The 27,267-nt window shown below is 40.9% G+C and overlaps 1 protein-coding gene across 3 annotated transcripts in view; it reads left to right on the top strand.

Annotated features, from left to right (window-relative positions):
* PDK2 (pyruvate dehydrogenase kinase 2) overlaps positions 1 to 27,267 on the top strand; it is a 243,586-nt gene that overhangs the window by 1,399 nt on the left and 214,920 nt on the right. For 2 of the 3 annotated variants that reach the window (XM_044055144.1, XM_044055143.1), the window contains exon 2: positions 1,804 to 1,945. The exons of the other annotated variant lie outside the window; for it this stretch is intronic. In XM_044055144.1, the coding sequence (XP_043911079.1) occupies positions 1,804 to 1,945 (142 nt within the window). The remainder of the gene's footprint in view (positions 1 to 1,803; positions 1,946 to 27,267) is intronic. 3 annotated transcript variants of the gene reach the window in all.

The following is a 27,267-nucleotide window of genomic DNA, read 5'->3' as shown; positions in this document are numbered from 1 at the left end:
CATCGGTAAACAACTAAAAACTGTTCTTTGTGGGCATTTTCCGTCCTGGCATGGACCCTGAGGAGGTAGTTTGCAGGGCAAGCTATAGTTCTGCACAACGTCTGTGCCTTAACATTATTTTTTAAAAACACCTTTATTGAATTATCACTTTATGACATATGCAGATTTACATTTTGTATAAAGGTAATCAAACTGTATTAACAAGTTCACCTTTACAAACATTGTACTTCACATATATTGATATGTCATATAACATATATTATTCAGTTCCTGCCCTTTTTTTAAACACCCTTATTAAATTATCACTTGTGACATCTTTAAACCATCACTTACGACATTGATAATTATTTATATAAATGAAAACAAACCATACTGACACAGTCCTAGTTGCTAGCATCTTATATCACAGACCATATGGAAACACTACTACTTGCAAACATTATACACCACTTATAATCTACCAAGTTATTTTCAAACATTAGACAGAACATTTAAGTCCTGCCTTCTTTTAAACCCCATTCCTCCCCTGTATGTTTTGTTCCCACAGTTTCCATTTTTCTATGTAGTTTGCTCCTACCCTTTTCTAAAAATCTCAATTCCAGTTGTTTTATCTCTGTTACTATATTCACTACTAGTACAGTTGGTTTAGATTTTAATTTCCATTTTCTAGTAACCGCTTTTTTGGCAGCCACCACAATTAGACACAGCAAGGACTTATCATGTGTAAGCAATTCCTTTTGTATCCTAGCTCAGAAAATGCCTGTGCCCTAACATTTGAGACAGAACTGGGGTGGCTACCATGCTATATAACTAAATGAATTAGATTTTACATAGCCTTGATTAATTTAGTCTTTGGTCACTGCAGTTAACATTGTGTTTTGCAAAAGGGTGACCTTAGTTCATGGATATTTGCCACACACTACTTTCACCGTTTACTTTCATCAGTGAGTTCCACTAGACAGGAAAAAAAATCATAAAGTATTTCCTTAGAGAACCTTTACTTTGCATCACATTTTTTTAGCTGAGTTTTGCTGTTGAGAAAGTCTAGTGTGTGCGTGTGTGCGTGTGGCTTTGTGAGCTGTTTACATTCTTGTTTCTTAGTCAGCTCTGGTCACATCTATTTTGATGGACTTCTTGATGGTATTTGTACTTTTTTCTTGCCTGCTATTAATTTCCACTTAACTTGTATGGTCAGCGTAGCATTGCTAATGTGTTTGCACACTGTCGCTGGAATTATGGCAACCACAGAGTCTTGGATACTGGCCAGTTTTGATTAAAAAAAGAAGGTAAAAAGGATGCAAAGATGATATATTTGATATGTATATTTGGCTTTCTGGTCACCAGAGCAAATTAATTATAGTAAGAGAGTGTATAATTGTTTTGTTTCGGACTTTCATCTTTGTAGTTAATGGGGTAATGGGTGGTGTTTAACTGCAGCACAGGGAGGTGGGTGATGGTGTCTACACAGGCTTTAGATGATGTAAGAAGTGCTCTTCATTAGTAGTTATTTTAATGTAGTGAACTTTCATGGAACAAAGTGTGTGTGAAAAAACACAGTAGATAGTGCATAGAAGAAACCTGTTATGGGTGGCAGTTGCACGTGTGACTGTGTACATTCTCTTTGTCTTCTGTATACATATACACATTATTTAGATATAATATGTATTATATATGTGTGTGTGTGCATATTGGAAAGGCAAGGGCATTTTTTGAAGATTATAAGAATAACTTGCTCTGTTAGAAACTGAAGGATTGTGTGTGGAGTACTTTCTGCAAGTACCCATTTCTTTGTTCACTGTCTAGGTTCCGGCAATGCATGTGAGAGAACGTCCTTCATTTTCTTGCGGCAGGAGCTTCCTGTCCGATTAGCCAACATCATGAAGGAGATTAACCTGTTGCCTGATCAGCTATTGGCTACCCCCTCTGTGCAACATTTACAGAGTTGGTAAGTCATGTTTTGTCTTGTGTTTTCCTTGCTTGCCAGCATCAACTCCCTTCGCCCAAAAAAGTACCAGCTTACAGAGCACATCTACATAATGTTTTAGGGATTATAAACAGCAGCACTGCAGATGCTAGGGCAACTTCTTTTGTTGTGTTTGGTCTGCTGATCAACACTGGAGGCATTTGACAGGTCCTTTAGTCAAAAAAAAGTTTGCACTTTATTTGTAAATGTTAAGTAATTTTGCGGGGTCTTCTGTAATACATGGAGTATGTGTTACGGGTTTAGAGAATGAACCTGATGACTCATGTGTATGATACATGAAATATCTGATTTAGGGAACAAACTTCATGTTGAAATGCAAAGTCACTTTTCACAAAACAAAGTTAACCTAAAGTAAAGGATATATATACTACTTCCCATTCATTTCAAAGGCTTGTGATAACTGTGCATGTTGCCTGCTGAATTTTACTAATTTTCCTTTGATTTCATGTATGTACTGTCTTGGGTGCTTTTTTCTACTCTAGTTTTGAGGAATTTTAAACATTTGAGTTGTATAGTGAAAGTTATGTCAGAACTTGTTATCATTGGATGTTGTCAGTCTTTAATTGAGCAAGGTGTGCAGTGCTTCTCTCTTTCACATATGATGCCCACCTGTAGTGGTACCAGTTTCATGCTGCTATCCTTCGTTTGTGCAGTGGTGTGGCCTAAAGTCAGTAGTGCTGTAAAAATATACCACAGATGACCATTTAAATATGGATTAAAATCCTCTCAGTGTAGTATTACTGTGAGTATATACTACTGGTAATTGAGCAGATACGTCCATCTCCTGGCATACAGCCATGCACCAGTCCCCAGGCAGGGGCTGTGGGGCAGCAGACACCTGCTATGACAGTGAGTATGATAACTGTATCAGGTTATCTGAAGGAGAGTAGGGTTAATTTGAAGGGCTAGGATGTGAAGTGGCCAACCTGAGAAAAGCGCATGGCGGTGTGGCAACAATGTCTGGAAAGAGAACTTTTAGTCAGAGATGAAACATAAAGTGAGATCAGGTTTGTTTCACACTGAAATTAAAGATGGGATTTTCAAGAGTCTTCATCTTTGTAACAGAGTGGAAGTTGCTTTAAAAGCTATTCCAGTGGTATAGAGAGATAGATACACCTTGCAATCCAGACGATCAAGACTTCAGTTAGTGGCCTGGGCACTTGATGGAACTGTGAGGAGGATGGATAGGGCAAAGCAAGATGCATACAGGCAAAATCCTTTGTAAGAGGGACAGAGTCAGAGAATATGATTAATTCCCTAGTGGGCAGAGAGTGTCGTTGGAGGAAGCTTGATAGTTGGCAACCACAGGGGCAAGAAGCATTTATAAAAAAAAAAAAAGATGATTTAAAAACGGGTAGAGGTGAAAGAAGGCTGTATATTGCCAGGTGTATTCTGGGAGTAGTGACAAGGAATGGTTAAACATAGTAGCCGAGGGACAGGTAAGGGAGTGAAGTAATCGCCACAGAAGCCAACTCCTCCCCAGCTATGTGGCCCACTTTTTTCCCATCACTGGTGAAGGAAAAACGTTGTTAAAAAATCCCCTTTTATAATGCCAGTGTTTCATTGATGTGATTCCTTTTTTGCTATTGCATCTTCATCATACATAACAATGTCATCATTTGTTTCTTTTGTATACTGTGTAAAAATAAGTCTGGGTAATACTGATGGAGGATCTTTTTCACAGTTTTTGTAGTAGTGGTTGAGGTGCATGGAATGTGTGCCCTCTGCAAAAACATGTTGCCGATTACCAGAAGGAGCTGTGTCTGTTTGAGATGTACGTGACAGGCAGCAAGAAGGGACGTGAGAAAGAGAACAGGGCGTTCTTAGGGACAATATGTGTGTGTGTTGGGGGTGGGGGTGTCGAGACAGTTTAACACGCACAGCATACCTCCGTCGTGTACAGTTCACAAACACTTAGTATACGTACTTTTTTTTCTTTTATGTGTGTGTTTTTGTATCCAGCGGCATGGAAAGAAGTAATTAAGTGTAGGGTAGGACTGGAAAGAAATGCGGATCAAATGCAAAAAAATGGGAGAGTTCCCTTTAAGAGCCCAATGCCCTTTGTCCTACTTTTTAAGCAGCGTTGCGCGCATGTTGTTATTGCGGCTGGTGAACTTTAGCCTACTAAAGGAGATCACGTGATTAGTTGTTTTGAGGCGAGTGGTAACTGCTATTCCTCGACGTTTTAGGCGCTTTATGAGAAAAAAATGGGATGTTTATTTATTTATTGCATGGGACTGTATTACTGGGTGCCTTTTCGGTTTTAGGTGAATAAAATAATGTTTCATTATAAGTGTCCCTGAATGTGAGACAAAAATCTGGACAGCTTACGGATATGGCGTGATAGTATTCGCGCACCTCTCCAATGGCCCTGGTTTTGACTCTAAATTTAGTTAATCCCCCCTAAAACTGGTAACATTTGTAAAAAAGGTGGTGAATTACGCTTATAAGTAATGACAATAAACGAGTTGTAGGCTTCTTTTACTAACGTTTCGTTTGCTAACTTTGTTGGAACCAGCTCAAACAAACTTCCATCTGATCTTACATCAACACCCTTTATAAGAAACTTTCCTTCTATCCCAGTGGCTATGCCCTTGTGCTAATCCTGACTGACCTGCTTTTCTTTCTTGACTATCACCTCTATGTCCTTATTACTCTTACCAATTTCCTTTGTACCTTTTGGTATCGCCCTACAAGTTTCTGACTTTTTCTAGTAACAAAAATCACTTAAACTCTTTGTTTCAATAAAATACTTCTGCTCCTTTTTTTTCCTTACCAGCTCTGATTAATCTGTTACGCTCTTCTCTGAGGGCATTCAGCTAACAACTTGTTAACAGATAATATCCCTATGTATCTCCTTAATCTACCTCTCGGTGATATCCTGTTGTAATTTTGCTTATTGTTTTTAGGCTAAGCAAATTGTCAAATTTGGTTCTCAATGGAAATGTATTCATTCTCACCTGGCTACACCTATGTATTGGAGCTGTTTCTCCAATTTGTTGCTAATATGTTGTGGTTTTTCACTTAATTTAGATTCAATTTAGCATATTGAAAATTGAATTACGCTTTAACTATGTAATTTTGGAGCTTTTCTCCCCGGGCCTCTACTGAAAATGGACATGTATCCAGTTGGACTAGCCCGGTCAACAAATGTAAAATAAATAAATAAATAAAACATTAACTGGTATTCTTACTCTGTCAATGTTTCAAGTTAGTAGTACTATTATTTTAAGTGTTCCTGGTTATTTCTGAAGTGTGTCTTGATTCTGTTGAGATTTGTTCCTGATTGGTTGAGGGCTGATTCTGACTGTTTTTGCAACAAACAACTTTTAGTTTTAAACCTTTTTAGTAGGACTGCAACATGCAGTTGGGACTTGGGGTACATCCCCCCTTCCCTACCTCTCCCTGTCCCTGATTTTGAATCCGATTTTAGCTGTACCTTCTTAATCCCTCCTGAAATTGGTGACTTTGGGAGAGTGAGTTTTTAAGTGTTTACTAGGCTAACGACCACAGTGCCACTAGGCCTTTTTAAGCCTAATCATGCATCCCAAATCGCTGACAAGTTCTGATACCCTTGGTTCATCTCCCAGCCCATGCTTACACTTACCATTTGCAGGTTACACCTGTGTCCATTAGAGACCTAGGTGCCAAACCAAGGATGAATTTCACGTTTACCACCCAGTTGTCCAAGTTGCACTTGAATTGGGTTAGGGAGGAACTCTGCTTCACATAGACGGGGAGCCTGTTCCATAGACGGGGTAGTCTCTAGGATACATACCTGTCTTTCCAGCAGGTCCTATTTATATCGCAGGCAAGGTTCATGTCTTTAGAATGGGTAATTCCGGAGTTGTTTGTTTTGTGGATATGCAGGAGGGCCATCAGAATGGAGTCTGACAATGCCACTGTATGCCAGGCATAGATCTTCCTTCAAAAGCCTCTAGGATAGAGCTTTGAGGCGGTCTGCATAGGACATTTTACTTACGCCCTGCATTTTTGTAGTGAGGAACTTCTGTGGACGTTCCAATTTAGATATGCCTAGTTGGGTACATACCAAAGGGGGGGCATTGTACTCAATGATGGGTCTGATTAGTGCCGAATACAGTGAAACAATGACTTCCTTGGACTTAGATGCCATACCTTTGTTTGTAGGTTGCGCAACATAGAACGATTTCCTCACCACTGTAGACACGTGATGGTCAAAGTCTAGATTACTATCTGTGTGTGTGTGTCCCTAAGTCCTTGGCTACTGGGTCAACTCTAAGGGGTGTGTTGTCAATATGATACTTACCAGGGATGGTTGACTTCCCAAAGGATACTATTATGCATTTCTTGGCATTTTGTCTGTGGTTCTGACACCAGTTGTTTGCATTTAGTTTGTCTGTGGTACTGACACCAGTTGTTTGCCTGTGTCAGCCCCTCTTGGAGAACATTTGTGTCAGTGTGAGATTCAATGACCGCTCCTAATTTGCAATCATCTGCAAATTTAGTCAGCCAGAGACCACTTACATTAGCCTTGACTTCTAAGAAGTAAATGCCTAAAAGGAGTGGTCCAAGGACTGATCCTTGAGGGACTCAACTTGTAACTGGCCTCTTTGTAGAGATGGATTCCCCAATTCTAACTTCCTGGGTCCTTTCTGTGAGCCAGTTGGCTATCCTCCGGGTGACATATGGGTTTGTACCAAACCTCTTTTGTCAAGAATGCCCGAGTGGGGTATTGTGTCAAATGCCTTGGCCAGGTCAAGGTAGGTAGTCTGAACCTTTTTGCCCTCATCTATTGCTTTGGTGACTCTCAAAAGAAATCCACCAGGTTGAGTACGCATGATCAACCCTTGACAAAACCAAACTGGGTTGGGTCCAATGTCTGGAGGTTTACTATAGTTCTGTTGGCCATCTTCCATTATAATTTTTTCCATGGCTTTACATATAAAATTAGTGAGTCTGTAGATGGCCCACCTTTGTGCAGAGGGATGAAGGTTGTCTTTCTCTAGCCGGTTTGGAAGCTACAGTTAAATAGTAATTCCAGAGGCCCTGATAGGTCATGTTTCACGCTATTTAGAGGGCTATCCTGTATGTTGTCTGGGCCTATTGATGCATTGTTCCTGGTCTTAGAGACAGCGTTAAGGACCTGCTCCCTTGTGATAGTAGAGCGAGTTATATTTGATGATACTTCCTGAGGGAAGGCTGAGTGGGAGAGAGGGGTAAAGTTGTTGCAGCTGAATTTATCAGCCAGTAAGTTTGCTATATCTTCTGGCCGAGTATAGGTGGCTTCATTACAATGAGCACTGGACACCACTGTATATTGTCTTTGAGGTTGTGGATATAGCTAAAGAATGCTTTGTGGTTGTCCTTGGCCTGGGAGGCCAAACTTACCTCAAATTTGGCTTTGGTAGACTTTTTTTGTCGTCTGAGTTGTTTGTTTAGTTTATTGAGAGTGCTTTATCCTGCTGGGTGCTGCACCCCCTAATTCTTGCATGATTTTCTTCTTTCTGTTATACAGCCTATTGATTCTGTGATTCCACCAGGGTGGCTTATTTTTTGAGTTAGTTCTGTACTTCTTCCTGATGGGTACAGCTGCCTCTATGCAGCTACTGACATGCTTGTACAGGGTCTGTGTGAACAGTTCTGCATAGGCAGCAGTGTTGTCAAGGTTTATGGGGGTTTGAAATTTTGCCAGGTTCTCACTTAATAGCAGGAGGTTAGCCTTAGAATAATAATCCAGATTTAGTTGGTGGTCCAAGTTTTTTATTTTTACTTCAAAGATCATTTTGTGGTCTGATCTTACCAGGGAAGGCATTACAGTAGGGGGTGTGCAGCATTCTCCCATATTGCCGAGGACCAGATCCAGTATGGTTGCACCCCTGGTTGGTGTATTGACTGTCTGGTCCAGGAAATTTGTGTTTACAAAATCCAACAATCTCTGTGCATGGACATTTGGTGTTGTGTAGTATTCCCAGTTATACTTTATAACCAATTATTATTTATTTACTTTTTACTTCAGAAAATGTATGTTAATTCACATAGCCATTTTACTTTCTTCTTTTCTTTGCAATTATCACTGGTGGGTGCTGCTGCTGTTCTTGGCCAGCTAGCACTGCCTGCTGTTGGTCCCTAGCATGAAAACAGACTGTAACCACACTTGGAGGAGTGCACAACAATTGTTAAGCATTCTCTTAAGGACTGTTATGTTCAGGTCTTGCACCAAGTAAGGTGTTAAATTAGTATATCTTTTTCCCAATATCTGAATATAATCTCTTGTGTTCCATCTACTGCAAAACCTTATACATTTCTCAACTTCCATCTAAAGTAGAGATGCAGTAGATGCTTGTGATCTTCATGGACCCTTCTGACCTATTCAGAAATTTATCTCTCAACATTTTGTAGTTCTGTCTGGTGGCTGCTATTCATAACGCAGTGCAGAGGCAGCGCAGACAAAAAACTTTTCACTTGCTAAGTTATTTGTTTTCAGCATAACAATGATATTTTGAAACTGTCCTACAAATAAGGTCCCCCAGTGGTGGCAGCATATACACATTGAAGAAAAGCGTACCTAGAATGGAATGCAGTGATACCATGCATGACCAGCTGAGTACATCCAGGAAGATATGAGGCAAACCACTGCCATACAACTGTTGGGACATCACAATTTATTTTATCCTTTGTTGACCAGGATAGTCCCGCTAGACTAGTGACCTCTTTTCCAGAGAGATCTGACATGATATTAATGGGTCTTACACTCTAACAAGACACCAGGATGCACCTTGGCAAATGCTGAAGAGAGACCTAGAAGGACAAAGGTGGAATACCAGGTGTTGATCTCTAGTTATATAGTGGCCATTAAGTACCCTAAACGGGACAATTGCAGTACTAGAATTGGGTCATAAGTACAGTCATCATTTGAGTAGGAGTGCAGTTATGCATACATAACCTCAAGAATCTTACCATCTTCCAAACATACCTCTCAAACATAGTGCAAGAAATCTGGACAAAATCAAAAATAGGAACATATTGTAAATATTGCTCTTATAAACATAGAAAGTTGCTAGAGTAACAGAGTTTGTGTTAACATGTATATAGTTACGCTTCCAAAGTACATGATCTATAGGCAACCTGTAGGCTGAGCGACTTGGTACAGGAACTAGGACCAGCCTTGTAGGCAGAGTGACTCGGTACAGGAACTGGGGGCAGCCAGAAATTCAGATGTCAGCTAATTCCTGCGTGAACAGGTTATCTATAAATGCTTCACTGGACAAAGTATGACATGAAATAAAAAAAAATAGAGTGCTGTTTTTAAAGAAGTCCGATCAGTTCCCTCCCATTGACAAATCAAATGTCCTATCATCTACACCCCACACACACACACCGAAAGCCCTTTTTCTTTTCCATATCCCCAACTTTTTCTCTTCACTTCAGTATCCTAGATCTTTTCTTTGTCATCCTCACACTTCCCCCTACTTTTTTTCTTTATCTCCTCCTTACTTAACGTTTATACTGCAGTGTATATTTACTACATTTGTCTGTAACTGCCTTTTATGTATTAGCTAGTTGGTGGATTATTGCATGCATTCAGTTTTATTTACTTATGTTTACTGCTTTAGGCCATTCCAGTTATTGTCCGGCCTCTTTTGTTGTCCTATTTTTTTTTTGGGGGGGGGGGGGGTTACTTTAAAGGCGGAAAATGAAAATGGTCCTGTTGGATCAGCGTTCTACTCCGACTTAACATATGTAAATACACAAATAAACGTGAAACTATACGTGAAAGCAGCACTGGTGATGAGTTTTATAGCTTTGTTTCCACAAAAACATTTTTTGGGTGAATTGTGCTTAATAGCTTGGACTTGAACTGTTTTGTCTGGATAGTAAACTGTGCACATTTGTATGGTTAATATAGGCATTATGTGACGATGCGACTTGAACTTTTAAAATTTCCTGCTTTAGTTCAGCAGAAATCGTCCACGTCCAACAACAAGCAGCAGGTGGTGGCTTTTTCAGACTTTACGTGCAGTGCGCGCCTTTAAGTGTTTCTTTAGGATCTCTTCAGTACAAAAGGTGAAAGGGAGGGGCCGACCTTGCATAGTCTTGTATCTGACTGTCTATTGGTGCAGCTGAGAATTCTTGATCCGCCTGGCCTTTTTTGTCATTTATTTTTAGAATTGTTGAACAGAAACGGAAGAGCTTTGGACTATGCGGGTGGGGGAGGGTTGCTTTTTCCTGAAATCGATGCCTTTCAGTGATTTTTGGTATTACGTGGCTGTGGTGTTATACAGCTAACTGGGAGAAAGATCTGAGTTACACTGCCATTAAATCCATTGTACATACATTTGAAAAATTGACCGTCTCCATTCTCGCGCGCACAGGTGTTTGTACCTGTTTCTGTCTGTACTCTAATACACACATATGCGTAATACACATTTTATATGCGTGTTGTTAAGAGTATACATGACGTGTGTGTAATATATATATATATATATATATATATATATATATATATATATATATATATATATAACATTTTATTGTTGACCGTGCTAGTCTAACTGGATATATGTCCATTTTCAGTAGATGCCCGGGGTGAAAAGCTCCACATTAAAACAAAGCAGAATATTGCAACTACAGATACAGTTCACTTATCAGACAAAACAGCTGTTTACATGGTAACATAGTAATCATGATTTGTGGACCAAACAATAATAGAACAAAGTATTTAGAAGGGTGAGAGACATTCCATATATTCACACATATGTATAATGTGTTTATCCATATGTACTGTTCCATAACATTTATTTAACTTTGATCAAGAGTTATGTATTGATGAATATATGTTGAGTCTAGTTATCTTTTTATGTACGTACTTACTAGAAAGCATGAACCCAGGGCAGTGTGATCAAAGGCACAGTAGCTACAGTACTGATATGAACTGTTGGATGAAGTAGAAGTGTAATAGCATTAAACACAACTAAGGATTCTTGATGCAAGTACTGTTGATACCAAAAACTGTGGTATAGTTTGTTAGTCATGACGAGAGAGGAGCACAATACAGAGGCTTAGAAGAGGGTATCCAATCCTAGCCAACTTGTGTGGCAGAGACATGGATGCCAAGAAATTCACCTTGAGAGTGAGAGACTGCTTGCTGCAGGCATCTGATCTTCCTTTTGTGACACTTTTTGATGCACTGCAGCCTTCCCCTGTAGCTGTTCACTGTCCCATTTCTGATAGTACTGATTGCAACATTTCGATTGCATGCCTTTTCTAAACTTCATGAGTTTTATGTATTTCTCACACTATTTGTTTTTCCTCCTGATTAACTTTACCTGTTGCCAATGCACGATATAGTGCCTTGGGTTTTGGCTGTTCGACAAACTGCTTCAGCTTCGAACTGCAAATGTCTCCATGATTGCTGTATTCCTACATTTATGTTCAGCTTGTATATAGAATAATAGGAAATAATGCATAGTAAATGAGTCCTGCAGCCGTTTATGCCTTTTCAGTACCCATCCTTGGACTGCACCTCCTTTTGAGAAGGGCTAAGTCAGTCAATTCAGAGGTGAATTTGTAAATACCATTCCAGTGATGTAAATCCTGTTTGATTGAAGATAATGTGTCACACTGCTTAATTTTCAAAGGGCATGTATTCCAGAAGTGAAGGCAAGGTGTAATAAACCTTTCTATCCACTATGTTTTTATTTATTTGCTGGTTAAAGGTTTAGATCCCTCGTTCTAGGATTTCTGAAGGTGAAAGAGCGCTAGGACCACTGGGTCCCTAATGGTGTTGAAAGAGCAAGCTTGTATTTCCACTGGAGAGTCTATAAGGTTCTGAATTAAAGGGCAGTGCTTAAAGTTGTTCTCTCGTAACTTTAAAAATCTACCATATTCTTTGTTAGCAATCTCGTTGGTCTTTCTAGTTTTTTGATGTGTTGTGAGGTACATCCCAAAGGGGGCATTGTATTAAATAATGGGCTAAATCCGTGCTGAGTATAAGGGAACAATGACCTTTATTAGGAGGGAGGTTGGCATAATGGTTAAGGTGTTTACCTTGTAGACACAAGGTGCAGGGTTTGATTCTAACCTGTGGTAATTGGCAAGGTTGAAAATGGCCCACAAGGGCAGTTGGCTTAGTACTAAACTATGAACTATTAGACTGGGATGATATTCCCTTGGCAGTTGGCTGAGCTAAGTAGATGGACTAGTTGACTAATGACATTACATGATGCTGAAAAGAGGAATTGAAATGAGCCCATTATTGGTATACCAGGTGTTTACAAGTATTAAGTTCGTGCTAAAGGGCTTGGGCATCGGGGGGGGGGGGGGTATGCAAATGACTCCCAGTTTACAATCATCTGCAAACTTGGTTCGCAAGCGGTCTTGGTTCATGGTCTGGAATTCAGAAAAGTAAGTGCTGAACAGTAGCAGTCTCAGTAATGAACCCTAGCAGTTCTAATAGTGAGCCCTGCAGGACATTACTTGTCATTTTGAGGCACCTGATACCTGCACTGTCTGTGTTTTTAGCCAGTTTGCTGTCCATTGTGCCTCTTTGGGATCTATTTGTAATGCATAAAGCTTACTAAACCTGCTGTATAGCATTAGATGCCTTGAACAGCTCATGTTACGCCACATTGGGCATTATGGTCACTGTCTACAGGCCATGTTACCCTTTCAGAGAAGTTAACCATATTCGTTTGACAGGATCTACTCTTGGCAAAGCCAGAGTGCTGCAGGTCTAGCCTGATGAGATTTTTAATGTCATATGTTATTAGGTGAGTTGTAACATGTTCCATAGCTTTACAAATAAAACCTGTCAGTAATGGCACCACCTTTGTGGAGTGACATCACCATTGCTTTTTGTCAAACCTCCGGGACAAAGTTGGTGACTAAATAAACTATAGTTAAATGGTTTGACTGGCTCTGTAAAGGCTTGTTTGGTACTGTTTAAACAGGCAGGTATGTTAACAGGTCCTATGGATGAGAGAGAGTTTTTTTTTTTTGTAGTTTTGGAGAGCACCTTCAGCACATGTTCTTCAGTAATGATTGGTACGTTGGAGGCATTCAAGACTAAGTGTATTTTGGATACTCCCCTCTGGGTTAAAATTTACACCGATTCCTTTTGCAAGTAGGTTGGCATTGTCTACTGGATCAGAGTAGGAGGCACCATTGTGAATAAGTTCTCACAGTGTTGGTTGTTATTACTTTCCTAATATAGTTAAAGAAGAGGCCACAGAACTCCTTTGTAAACCTGCTGTGGCAATGTCTGGGGTGATGCTGCTATAACTGAATTTTGAATCTTCATTGTAGGATTTGTTGAGCGTAATATGTTTGAAATCCTTAAATTCGGAGATGTTTGTTTTTCCTGGTTTAGAGATTTTGAAGGTGAAGATAATATGCTTATGGTCCAGCTTAACTGGAGAAGGAGACACCAGGGATATGGTGCATAAAGAAGCTGTATTTGTAAGGACTAGATGAAGAATTTTAAGTCCTGTAGTAAGTTTGCTGATTAGAATAAGAGAGTTTGTTTATTAAGTCTAGGAACTTTTGGACATGGCCTATACTTAATGTGTAGGTGCTTTGAGCCTCTCCACATAGGACAGGTGTTGGAGGCCATGGATTCTCTTTGTAAGGTATTTCTGTGGCCTTTCAAGTTGGTACAGGTATTTGGAGAGGTACATACCAAACTGGGTGTTGTACTCCATTATTAGCCTGGTGAGGGAGGAGTACAGAGAGGTAATAACCTCCTTTTTTCTGGTTGCAATCCCTTTACTTATGAGATGAACTAAGTACAATTTTTTTCTGACCACTGCAGCTACTTGATGATTGCATGTGAGATTGCTGTCAACCTGTGTACCCAGGACTCTCGCCACAGGTTGTGTGCTTATGGGATTGCCATTGATTGTGGTAATCTGTAGGGGCAATGTTTTTGCTGAATGGTGTGATAATACATTTTTTTTTTTTTGCATTTAACCTAAGCCCATGACTTTGGCACCAGTCATTTGTTGCTGCGAGACCCTCTTGTAGTATGTTAAGATCATTTGGGGAGTCAGTGACAGCATCCAACTTACAGTCGTCTGCAAACTTGGTCAGTCACAGGACTTTTGTCTTTGCCTGGACCACTGAGAAGTAGATGCCAAACAGTAGGAGTCCCAGGATTGACCCCTGGGGAACACCAATAGTGACAGGTTTACTGTCTGAGGTGGAGGCACCTATTTTGACCTTGTAGGTCCTATCAGTGAGCCAGTTGGCCACCCACTTGATGAGATACTGATTTACGCCAACTTGTGTTCGCTTTTCGATGATGTCCGAGTGGGGGATTGTGTCAGAGGCTTTAGCCAAGTCAAGTTAAGCTGTATGTACTGACTTTCCCTCATCCAGTGCCTTGATGGCGGTCTCAAAAATGGCAGCCGGGTTCAACAGGCAAGATCTGCCCTTGAATTCAACTTGGTGGGGTCAAGTGCTTCTGCCCATCTTCTTTTTTATGAGGCCCATTATAGTACACTCCATGGCCTTACAGATCAGACTTGTCAAGCTAATGGGGTGGTAGTTTCCAGGGTCTGTAGTGGCACCACCTTTGTGCAAAGGGATGACAATGGCAGTCTCCACTTTGCTGGACTGAAGCCTGTACTTAGGCTATGGTTGAATACGGTGCTCAATAGTGAAGCTAGTTCTTGCTGGAGATGGTGCAGAATACTGCCTGTGATACTGTCAGGTTCCATGGAAGCTGTTCTTTGCTTGGGTAGGGCCTTTAACACTTGATCTACGGAGATGTGATGTGCAGGACAAGTATTGGGGATGTCAAATGGGCCTTTGGGGGGGCAGGAGGTGAAGTTTGCACTGTATCTAAGTCAACAGGATCAGTGTAAGTGGTACCATTAAGAACTAATTCGGAACAAACCTGGGCTTTGCCATGGAGGTTCCTGATGTAACTGAAAACGGCTTTGTGGTTAGCCTTTGTTTTGGAGACTAGTTCCAATTCATAATTTGCTTTGGAGGTTTTCACTAGTGATCTAAATTGCTTGTTGAGGCTAAGGAGGAAGTTTTTCCAGTTGGGAATTTGTGCCTTTTTACCCTTGGACAACAGTTTTTTTTCCTTTTGTTGTAAAGCCTATTTTAAGAGGATGTCCACCAGATAGGTTTGTGTTTCCCTGAGCAGGTTTTAGTTCTGTTGGGTATGGCTGAGCCCATGCAGTTGCACAGGTGCTTGTATTCTGCACTGGCGTACTGTTAAGCACATTTGTCTGCATCCTCTGAGGGGGGCAGTGGTGTGAAGCTACTGAAACTCTCCCTTGGAAGGTTGTAGGCAGCTTTTGAGAAGTTCTTTAGCCTGGTTATGGCTTGGGGGGGGGGGGGGGGGTTGGATAGTATATTTTATTTATTTTATTTTATTTTACATTTGTTGACCGGGCTAGTCCAGCTGGATACATATCCATTTTCAGCAGAGGCCCGGGGAGAAAAGCTCCACGAGAGTACAAAACAATATTTGTTTTTAATAAAACAAAACTATAAAATAAATTCAAGGTTAACAAAATGGAAGTAGTATATACAATTAAGCTATTTTATGCAAAAAAAGAACATATTGAAGTAAACAGTTGGGTAAAATAAGTAAGATGTACAATACAGGAACACACTTGAAGAGGTGAGTCAACATGAGATATTAGTGTGACAAAGAGACATAATAAGATATAAAAGAGAGTGCAAATTAGTTGAAGGAGAAGTTATGAATCTGGATTCCAGTAAGCAGGTAGATTATGCAGACATTGAGATATGGAAATTTAGTGAGAAGACAAGAGAGGTTAGTCTGGGTTAAGACAGGTGCATAGCCAATGTCTTTTAAGGTAGGATTTAAGCCTGATTTTAAATTGTGAGAGTGATGGTAGTGAGGTTAGGTCACTGGGAAGAGAGTTCCAGGATTTACCCACAGTGTTAGAGAATAGGGAGTCCCCTGCCTTGTTGTTGGCTTTTTGTGTTAGTACTAGCATTTTAGTGGCTGAGCGGAGGGTATTGAGGTTACTGTAGGGGATGATAAGGTTGGTAAGAATCGGTGTGTTACTAGGTTGATACAGGATTTTATAAGCAATTATTAATTGTTTAAGTAACAGTAGGTTAGGTAACTCTAGCCAACCAAGATTTTTGTAATTAATACAGTGGTGGGTCCTAAATGTTGAGCCAGTTGCAAATCTTGCAATATTGTTGTAGGAGACTGCTAGTTTGTTCATGTTGGTTTTTGAGAGGTTAGTATATATTGGGGAGGCATAGAGGAGGGTAGAAATTAGGTGTGTCTGGGCAATAGTAGATCTTGCTAGTGGGGTAAGAAAGGATTTGATCCTATATAGTGAGCCTAGTTTTTTGTTAACTGTTTTTATGGTATTGCTTATGTGGGCTTCAAAGTTAAGGTTATTGCCAGTTAGTACCCCTAGGAGTTTTGTGTTAGAGTCAGGGGAAATGATGGTTCCGTTATTAGAAATGACAGTGAAGTTTAGTGGTGTGGCTCTATGGGTGGGAGTGAAAAGTAGAAGTTTGTTTTTTTTCGGATTTAGGATGAGACATTGATGTTGAAGCCAATCCTCAACTGTGTTGAACACTTTTTGGGTAAGAGATTGCAGGTCAGCTTGATTTGGGGCTTTGCAAATTAATGTGGAGTCATCGGCATATTGTATTAAGGAGGCCTGAGGAATAACAGTGTACAGGTCATTGATGAAGACAGAGAATAGAAGTGGTCCAAGTATAGAACCTTGGGGGACGCCTAGTGAGATGGGGAGAAGGGGAGATAGGTTGTTCTCCCACATAACTGCTTGTTGCCTATTGCTTAAGTATGATTCAAACCATTGTATAGATAGAGTATCAAGGGACAGATTTTTTAGTGCATTAATGAGAAGTTTATGGTGAACCATGTCGAAAGCTTTGGACAGATCAATAAAGAGGGCTGAGGATAGAGTGTTGTTATTGCGATTTTTATTTATACAGTCGGAGAAGGATAAGAGGGCAGTAGTAGTACTGTGAAATGGCCTGAAACCGTGTTGGCAGTTAGCTAGCAAGTTGTTGTCTATAAGGTGTTTTAACAGTTGCTTATGAATGCATTTCTCCATGATTTTGGCCAAAGGAGAAAGTATGGCAATAGGTCTGTAATTGGATAGTTCCCTAGAGTTTCCACCCTTATGAAGGGGGATAATATGTGCAATCTTCCAGGTGCTAGGAATTGCACCTTCTGAGATTGTTCTGTTAATCAGAATGGAAACTGGGTAGCTATAGCATCTGCTGCTTTCTGTAGATATTCAGCAGGAAGGAGATCGGCTGCTATGGTAGAAGGTTTGAGTTTTCGTAGGAGGGTACGGATGAGGGATGTAGAGATGGGTTTGAGATGAAATGGGGGAGGTAAGGTAGTATTATGGGATGGTAGTGGAGAGCTATTGGGAGATAGTTGGTTGGCAAGAGACTGAATGTGAAGAAGGAGTTAAAGGTTCTTGCTACTTCCTTTGGATTGTCCTGGTCTACGCCTACAGGTGGGGGGGGGGGTGACAGTACGACCTGGATGTAAGAGAGTATTTATACCTGCCCAAAATTTTTGGGGTTTACTTTGCTGGGTATTTTGGAGTTTTATGTAGTATTTTGTTTTATCTAACAGGATTGATTTTTTTGTGTCATTTCTTAACTGTTTGAACTTGATGTAATCTTCTTGGTTTTTGGTAATACGCCATAAGGTCCAGTTTTTATTTCTAAGTAGCATTTTTTGTTTTGTATCTTTTGAGAGCCAGGGTGCAGGTTTGTTTCTAGTCTTAATGGTCCTAATTGGAGCATGGAGGTCGAGAATGTTTAGAAATTTACTATTAAAGTGGATTACTGCTTCCTCTAGCGGTAGACTATTAAGGGGTGCCCAGTTGCATGCTCTAAGTTCGTTTCGGAAATTATCAGGGTTAAATTTAGTTTTACTCCTAATAGTTCTATAGGTAATTAGATTTTGGATATCAGTCTTGTCCCTGATTATGAAGGTTAGAGCATGGTCGCTTATATCCTCAGGGAGAGTTCCAACTTTATAACTTAGGTGATGTCTATTTATTAGTATCCAGTCTAGGGTGCTTTCGGTGTTGTTGTGTTTATTGGTCCTAGTGGGGGAGTTTTTATAGTTTGAGTAAAACCATGTAAATTAAGATGGGTAGAGGGCTGTTCTGAGTTACAGCTATTCCAATTTATATTAAAGTCTCCGAGTACTATTGTTTCTTGGGGATAGTTGGTTGATAGCCAATTCAGGATATATTCCAGGTTGTTTGAGTTATCCCCTGGGGGAAGATAGATGGCAATAATATAAATAGATTTATGATTATTGAGTTGGAGTTTGGAGATAAGTATTTCTTCATTGCTAGTTGGAGGGGGTGTAGAGTCAATGGAGGTAACTTGTAGTCCAGACTTATAAATTATTGCTATTCCACCTCCCTTCTTAGCTAATCTGTCTAGTCTTAATGTGCTATATCCTGGTGGAGTAAATTCATTGTCATGTAATGTTGGTTTGAGCCATGTTTCAGTAAGACACAGGATGTCAAATGAATGTACATCTATGAGAGCGTGAATTTGGGCAACCTTGTTATTTATACTTCTTACATTAAGATGGGCTATTAATAGTGAGTTGGGAGGTCTAATAAGGGATTGGGTGGTAGTAGGGGTTGCTATATGGGTAACTGTAGGAAGTGTAGGGCTTGGACCGGGATTAGGTTGGATATCACCATCTATTATTGACTGGAGTTGGTAGTTAAGTGAGTGTTGTAGGTGTTTACATGTAAGGAACAGAGATTTTTTTGGCTTGTGGCAGATAGTGTTTAATGTGATTTAGTCTATGGTATTTTGCTGAAAGGTAGGTTGTAGTACTAATTGTGTTTGAATCCGAATGAGTGTAGGCTATGGGGGTAGAGGAGGTTTGCTTTGTGGAGTAGAAAAGGTGTATGTTTTGGCGATGCTCATAGAAAGTAAGTAAATAGAGTATAATAAGAAGTGGTAAGATAAGGTTTGGAAGTATGTTTTTACGTTGAGGATAGGTAGATACCAGTGACATTGTGATAGTATGAAGAGTAGTGGAATGATTAAGATGAGTAAGTTGGATAATGAAGGTGAATATTGGGTGTGGAGATTCTGGAACTTAAGGTGTGGGCTGCTATGATTGGTGTTAATTGAAGGGGAGTGTTTTGTGATTGGTGTTAATTGAAGGGGAGTGGTTTGGATGAATAAGTGTAGAAGTAGTGGGGGCGGGTGGGAATAGGGGGCAGGGTGGGGAGTGTAGTGAGCCCGTAGGGCGAATGGAGCGGGATAGAGCCAGTGAAGGAGAAGGACCCCAGGAACAATCAGTGAAATGCTGACTACTGAGGTAAGGTAAGGATGTGACTAGAGGCGAGTATGTAGTGGTAGGTATAGAGGGATGAGCAGTACTGAGAGAGCAAAGAGAAGTTCAAGCCAGCTGTAGGATAATATATGTATCAGAGCAGAGGGATAGATAAGTGGGGCAAGTCCTTGGAAAAAGAGAATAGAAACAATATAAATAAACTTTCTTATTGTGTTTTAGAGTGTAGGAGTAGCAGAGAGGAACAAAACTTAGCAGCTTAGTTAATTTGAAGGTAAGTGATGAGGTTAGGGAGAAAGGGGTAGCAGAGAGTGGGTGTACTGGCTGACCTGGCTAGGGAGCAGTCCTCAGTTACAAGGCATTAATTAGGAAAGATGTAGTAACACTGCAGGCACTGTAACACATACTTTCTAGGTTCTTTTGAATTAGAGTCTTATGGAGAGGATTTGCTCTAACTTATAGTACGGGTGGAGTCCTGTTGGCTTAGAATAGTATCTTGGCTTTCAGGCAGGACAGATTCACAGTCCCTAAGTCAGGGCAGCAGGGTGAAGCACTGGGTGAATAAAGGGAGAGAAGACAAAATTTAAGGTAACAAAGTGTTAGTAGCAGGCAAAACAGCAGTTTCTCAGAATAAATAGCCCTTATATGACATCACTAAAACACATTCAAAAATAGCACTGTACAGAGAGGACAAAATTGTGGGAGACAAAGAGCTGGTGGCAGGCAAAATTAGCAGATTATCAGAATAAAGCTTCTTTGTTTGACATTACTAGGTACATTCAAAAGTATAGTACTGTACAGAAGACTACTATACACCTTTCAACAAAATAGGTTCAAAGCAAGATAACATATGGCATAAGTACGAGTAAAGATTACCCATGCATAGGTAGGTCTCACAATTTACAGTCGGGAGCATCAACACCTTTAGAAGAACAAAGTCTACCTGATTCAAGGATCAGCGCCAGTAGTGGTAGTAAAAGCTAATATCAATACTATTCATTCCCGTTGTAACAGGAATCAGCTTACACACAGTCCCAAACCGGGCAAGGAATCTTACGGCATACTTGTCATACGGCAATCTTGTCAACCCTGGGATTCATGATTCTGGCCAAGGTTCTTGCCTCCTCCATTGTGCCTTTTTACGCAATGTCACAAAGACAAATCTTCCAACATAAAAGATCTGTCAAAAAGCAAATTGAAGGTCATGCTGCTTAATGCTAGGACACTTTGAATGATATAGACCAATAGTCTGATTTCACCAGGGAAGAACTTACTATGGGGGTGGTGCAAGCCATCTGCCATGTTGGTAAGAACCAAGTCTAGAATGTCATCTTCGCTTGTGGGGGATGAGACAAGCTGGTCTAGTGATTTAGAATTCATGAAGTCAAGAAATCGTTGGGGGAGTGCATTACAGCAGGAATACTTCACCCAGTCTGTGGTGGGGTAGTTGAAGTTGCCAAGGATCAGGGTGTTGGAGGGTACCTTGATGGAGTCAAGTAGGTCCAGGTAGGAGGTGTGGGTGTCCTGAGTCATGGGGGGGGGGTCTGTAGAATGTATGGAATGAAGTATTACCTGGTAAGGCAGGGGTACTCTCTGTAGCCTTGAACCAGTTTTCTGTGACTACATAGATGTCAGCATCTTCCAGTGCTAGGAGAGCCTCCAATGAGTGCATTTTCAGGTTAAGGCTCCTAGCATTAAGCAGCATGACCTTCAATTTGCTTTTTGACAGATCTTTTATGTTGGAAGATTTGTCTTTGTGACATTGCGTAAAAAGGCACAATGGAGGAGGCAAGAACCTTGGCCAGAATCATGAATCCCAGGGTTGACAAGTAGAGGTCATCTCTGGCAAAGCATCGAGGCCTGTCACCCATGTCATCCCAGGCAGACCAGATACTGGATCCCTTTGGAATGACAACAGAAACTAAACCAGTTGTTGAAGTCAATTATTTTTTGTTGGTATTGTGATGTTATTCTTGGTGGAAGAAGGATGCTGCTTAGGGTTAGGGTCATACCTGCCTGGGGCACATACTCCTGAGAGCTCAATCATGTGTCTCTTCATATAGTCCAGGGAGGCACGTCTCAAGTTATTCACACCAGCATGAACAGTGACAGAGTTATACTTGTAACTGTTGGTGGAGAGACCTAAATGCGTGATGTGGCAGATTCTGGCACCTGACAGACAACTGACCATGATCTTCTCCTTGTCAAGCCTGATGAGGGAACATCGATATGTCTCACAATTGAGTTGCCAATGACTAGTATGTTTGGTTTATAATTGTGCCTTATGGGCTGTGTGAGTTTATTGTTATGCCTTATGGGCTGTGTTTGTGAGACACTGATGTGTTGTCTACTGTCTGTGATGTGTTTGGTGTTGTGTGTGGAATGAGTGTGATTTGGAGGTCTCTGCTGTTTTAGGTAAGTTTTTATTGAGGACCTCTGCATAGGTATGTGTGTTGTGCTTGGCTTTGTGATGTGGGTGGTGTGGTGTTTGTGCTGGCAATCTCCTCTTTGTCAGGAGTACTGACTGTGGTGCGAGAGAGCAACCTGGAAACAGCATTGGTCGACTGTCAGTTTCCAAGTTGGCAGAATGTTGAACCAAAATTGATTAACTACTCTACAGCAAATGGGTAGTGTAGGTCAATCATTTGGTTTTGACATTGTGCAGGGAGGTCACGGTTCAGTGAGGAACAGGGAATTAGCCCTTTTCCTGACTGTAGTGTGGTCTTGGAGTTTGTATATTTAATGTGTGTGGGGGGGGGTGCGCCCCTCTGCCAAATAGTACAATTAACGTACCGTTGACTGTAGAGTTCAAAGGTACATTAATGTGCATAGGAGGTGAGTGACGTAGAATACACTGAACCACGGTGCTCGGTGTATTCATTTTCGCTTTGGTTTACTTTTCGGAATTATGAATTCAGCATTTCGGGACGACATTTTAAACATTCACCGGAAGCCAATTTGTAATTCCAGTAGTAAACCGAAGTTGTGTGGTATTGGACAGGTGAAAGGGTCTTGAGGTCACTTGAGATATTGGAGATTCTGGTACCCAAAAGGCAGGTTCGTAGTCAATCTGTCTTCCTGCTTAATGAGAGGAGAGTGTCTGCCAAGCTACAGATTCCCTTGTCACTGGAACATCTTCATTTGTAGGGGTGTTCTGGTATACTGGAATTGAGATAATTTAACTATTAGTGATTCTGTGTTGAAAGTTTGCTTGCAGGTGATGTGGTGGTGGATTTTTTGCTGAGACCTAATCTTCATAGCCAAGGAAGTTTTGGTGATGATTTTTCAAGTCTTAGCATAAAATGTTTCATTGTGGGTTCGTTTAGTATAAGTTGGTTGGTGGTTGCTTAAGTTGCTCACATTCTTTTACGTGGGAGTCAGCCCTCCGTATTTGCATCTCTCACCAAAAGAATTTCTGTGTGTATAAGGCAGTTATAAAACTAAACTGCCTAAGGATGTCAAATGTTATGAGGCTGGCAACTGAAGGGAATTAAACAGGCAGACTTGCTGTTTTGGTCCAGAGATTTTGCTAGGTTTTTGTGTTTGCTGAAGAGCTCTTTAATTTATTTCTTGGATTTCCTTTACTTTTTATTGATTTTTCAGGCAGGTGATTTCCTTTTCTGCCCAGTAGCAGTTGAGCTAATGAGAGGAATCCCTTCAGTGGAGTATTCATATTACAGAACTGAGAGATGAGACTCCCAACACCTTTTCCTACTGCAGTTTTTTTGTATTTCAGTGCTTGTTTAGTTTCTTCCACTTTTCAGTTGTAACGCCAATTCCACACTGCATACAAGACTGTGAGTGAATTTCTACCTGTGCACAAATCTTATGAACTCCTAGCCTTTGTATTGCGGGCTGCTGTCAGCGATGGCACTGTCTGGTATCTTGTGCCTCAAGAAAATAACATTCTGTTTGCTGTTCACACTTGCACTTGTGTGTTTACTTATGTTCACTGAAATAGTCAAAATGAGAATCGTATATGAGTCAATGTTTCTTAAGATTCCCATATTTCTTTTTTTAAGGGCTTTGAACAGTAAGTACTAGATACAACTGACTTCTCTGCAGTCTTAGGGCTGCTGTGTATAAAAGGGTATGTTTTACAAGGGTTTTTGGTCTTTTTTCCCCAGGTGTCTATCATATGCTGTTAAGGAATTTTCCACATCTGTACACTATCGCCAACATTGTTTTTTTTTTTGAACACGTTTGTGTTGTGCATATGTAAATGTCTGCAAGCCATAGACAACTGGGGTGTCCATTTTTAGGATTATAGTTCCTGTTAGTTCCTGCATCATTCTAACCGGCTTCCAGTTGCAAAACAACTGACTTATTCACATTATAATGTTTTAATAGTAGAACATTTGTATGTTGCTTCTTCAGCATTTAAAAACTCGTTTCGTATTACAAACAAAAGAAAATGTTTGATCTTCATTCCCAGTGTACATTTTGCTTCATCAGCTTTCTTAGAAGTGTCAGACATTCCGGTTACCAACTTTGCAAGAGATTGCATTTAACCTGGAAATCTCTGTAATGCTTTCTTTTTTTCTGCCTTCTGCTCTGGCTTTCTTAATCAGGCCTTAGTTCATTAATTTGTTGCTAAAATATGCCCATTACATCTCAGGCCTGTCACTTTTCCATTTGTTGAGTTCATCTTGCATTTTCTGACACTGTCCTTTTCATGGTTATGGAGAGGCAAGAGTCGATCCTGATAGTTTAATGAAACAAGAAATGAGTCCTAAAAGTGATGGCATCTCACTGCAAAATACGCATAATTGCATGCAACCAACACACCTTCTACTAGCTTGGAGCAACACCATTTTACTTCAGTCGTGTTTGGGATGTGGAAGGAAGCAAAATCGCCACACAAAATATAGTATTGTTTCGGTTCTGTCATTCTGTTGTCATGCACTTTTTGTGTGTGACCGCACACTAAAAGAATATACGTTATGTTTACAAGACCTTTCAGTTACTTGTGCAGGATTTCTTTGGAGTACCTTTGGTGCTGATGAAATGTGAAGACAAATTTGGACTAATCTATACCTTTTTATTTGTGTATAAAATGTACATAATTCAGGGTTTGGCTTACTTTAATATGCCAGAATCCTAATTTTTATATGTTGCTTAAAGGAACTAAGTTTTAACCATTGAGATCAATTTCACAGTTCAGTGAATAATGCTGTTGGTCATTCATTTTTATTCATATCTTGTATTACAGGTGAAACTCCCACATTACTTAACATCGATAATCATCCTGTTCATCCATTCTGTTGGCTCTGATTGCTCCTTAATGACACTTGAGCTTTCCAGTCATTTCGATTGAGTTTTTTTTTTTTTGCCCCTGCACCTTTGCCCAATTGACTTATTTGTTCCTGCGCCCAGGAATCCCCCCATGAGCTCATCTGCTTGCAGAGAGGGTTAGGAGGTAGGGAATAGTTCAGCTTGCTGGTCCTGCAGGACTGGCTAACCTCTTCCTTGGCAGGGCACCCTCCCTTCGGCGACTCTCACGAGCCCTGTATCATTTGCCCTCTGAGGGGAGGCATGCCTCCACACACTGAATTCCCCTCTACTCTTTGTGACTTGCACACAACTTGATGTGCCAGAGCTACCTTCCTTCCCCCAAGATGGGCGAACTGTCCTCCCCCACAAGCTCATACAAGTGGACAAGCAGCTATTTGAACTTGTGTAACCTGTGGCATAGTCGGAGCTTATCCCTCTATGATATTGAGCTGGCACTGCCTACTGGTATTTTCCTAAGAGATCAGTGGCATAGTGCAGGGATATATCTTATAGATGTTATCATCCTGGCAAATTTCTTAACCCCGTGAATTGTCAAGGATATGGTTTGCAAGGGTCTCTGTGCAACAGCGTGGTAGCGCTACTGTTGCTTTGATGTTTCACTCTGCTTTTACAGTGTGAATTTGTTTTACTGCTCCTAGCTTATTAGAAGCCAAATGACCCGGTATAGTAGGAGAACTGATTTCAAGTCGTACAGCTTGAACAAGGTGATGTACGTTTTTTTTCCCCAAAGTTCACATGTTCTGTGTGGGGTGTGTGGAATATGTTAACAGTATGCAAGTAACTTTCCTTTGTTTGCCTTTTAGCCCCAGTGCTTCTGAAATACCTTCAGACAAAATGTCTGTCTGTATTTCACATTACACTGTTTATTTCTCTCCCTCTTTAATTAGCTCCATGTTTTATCCGTTTGTTGACCAGGTTAGTCCTGCTACGCTAGTAGTCACTCTTCAGGGGAGACCCAGGGTGGTATTTATTTTACTAGGGGAAATTTGGCCAGGGCATCAGGGAATTTCCCCTACTTGTCATTGTTGTGAGTGGAACCCATTTTGAAAGAGCACTTCCTGTTTCCATTCCAGGTGCAGAGGCAGCCCATTCACGTGCGTGTGTGTGTTTACAGATCACACTACAGAGGGGTAAGAGCACATCCTAATACCCACTATTCCTCTGATGTTCTTCGTGTTTCACTGTTGCAGTCATCACATTTGGGATTATCTGCCTGCAGGTAGCCCTCAGCCGTCCTGAATACCAGAGTCTTGGGATTTCTGCGTCTGATGCTGTCGCTTCTGCCATGACGTCAGGGGTATAAAACATGCAGCCGACGTGCGGTGCCCGAAGCAGAAGCAGTTCGCAAGTGCTGGTCGGCTGACTCCTGAAATTTTCGTTTTCGAGTTTCAGACCTGAAGTCTTCTGAAAGATAAGTACCCCGTTGGGGATCCTTTTTTCTTGCTCTAACCGATGTCAGAAAAAAATTGATAATTGTCTTGCCTGTGGAAGGCAAATACCTCATAGAGATTTTCATTCTTACTGCATCACTTGTTTAGGCCCAAACCACAACGTCCCTCACTGTCGGTTTTGTGCCTTGTTCAATGCCCGAACTATCCGTCGTCGGGCAATTTTTGTAGCTAAATACTTTCAATCTCGATCTCCGTACTCCGGTAGTTGGATGGCTTACAGAAGTCATTTCGATCTACCAAAAAAAGTAAGAATAAAGACAGAGACGGACCGCATAGGTCCAAAACTGACGATGACGCTACCGTTAAGCTAGTCGCCAGTCCTCTATTACTCAGTGAGGTGCTTTCGCAGCCCCTGATACCCGCTTCTACAGATTCGCAGGCCTCTACTCAAGATGCTTCTTCGACTATGGAACCTGCAGATGTCTCTACCTTGGATGGGTCCGGAGCCGCTGTGCAGGCACCGGCTTCTGAGGGTGTATTAGGGCCTACCGATTTTCATATTAAACTGACTACTTCGTTTCAAGCCAAAAAATACCAAATTTCTAAGACCTAAAGTTTGCACTAAGCCTAGGAAACTGACCAAAGTGCATTCACAGGCCCACGGGCCTCTAAAACAAATTATTAGAATGGTTGAAGACCTTATTACCTTAATTAGAAGCCAGCCCTCCCCCTCAGAGACCTAGAACTGATTTCCCTTCTGATTCTTCTGATCAGGAATCTGATATCTCTGTTTCTTCTGACTACCAGGACATACCCTTATCTACCTGTGAGGATTCTGATGCAGAGGATTCCATTCCCTCTGCTTCCCCTCCAGAAGATTTTTCTTTTGGTGAAACCCTACATACTCTTAGGGAGCATTTCCACTGGGAAAGCTAGGACTACTCGGTCCAAAAAGAGACTCTGGGAATTTTTAAACCTGCGTCAGCACAGGCCTCTAGCTATCCCTCCTGCTCTGGATATTGTAGATGATGTCTTCTTGGAATCCAGTCTTACCCTGGATACTTTGCCCCCAGCTCCCAGAAAACCTGATGGGTACTATAGAGTACCTGACTCTCATAAATTCCTTTTCAAGAATGCTATTGCGGATCTAGAAACCATTTCTCAAGGACCAAAAGGCATTAAAGCTACTACTGCCAAGAATCCTACCCCTTCTGACAGGGATTCTAGGGCTTTAGATAGATGGGATAAGAAGGTAAACACCTCTGCTACTCTGGCCATTAGGGCTTTAAATT

Source organism: Protopterus annectens, chromosome 13.part0 (genome assembly GCF_019279795.1).
Source record: "Protopterus annectens isolate FY-2018-M chromosome 13.part0, PAN1.0, whole genome shotgun sequence".
Classification (NCBI taxonomy): domain Eukaryota; kingdom Metazoa; phylum Chordata; order Ceratodontiformes; family Protopteridae; genus Protopterus; species Protopterus annectens.
This window is presented reverse-complemented; position numbering and strand designations above follow the sequence as displayed.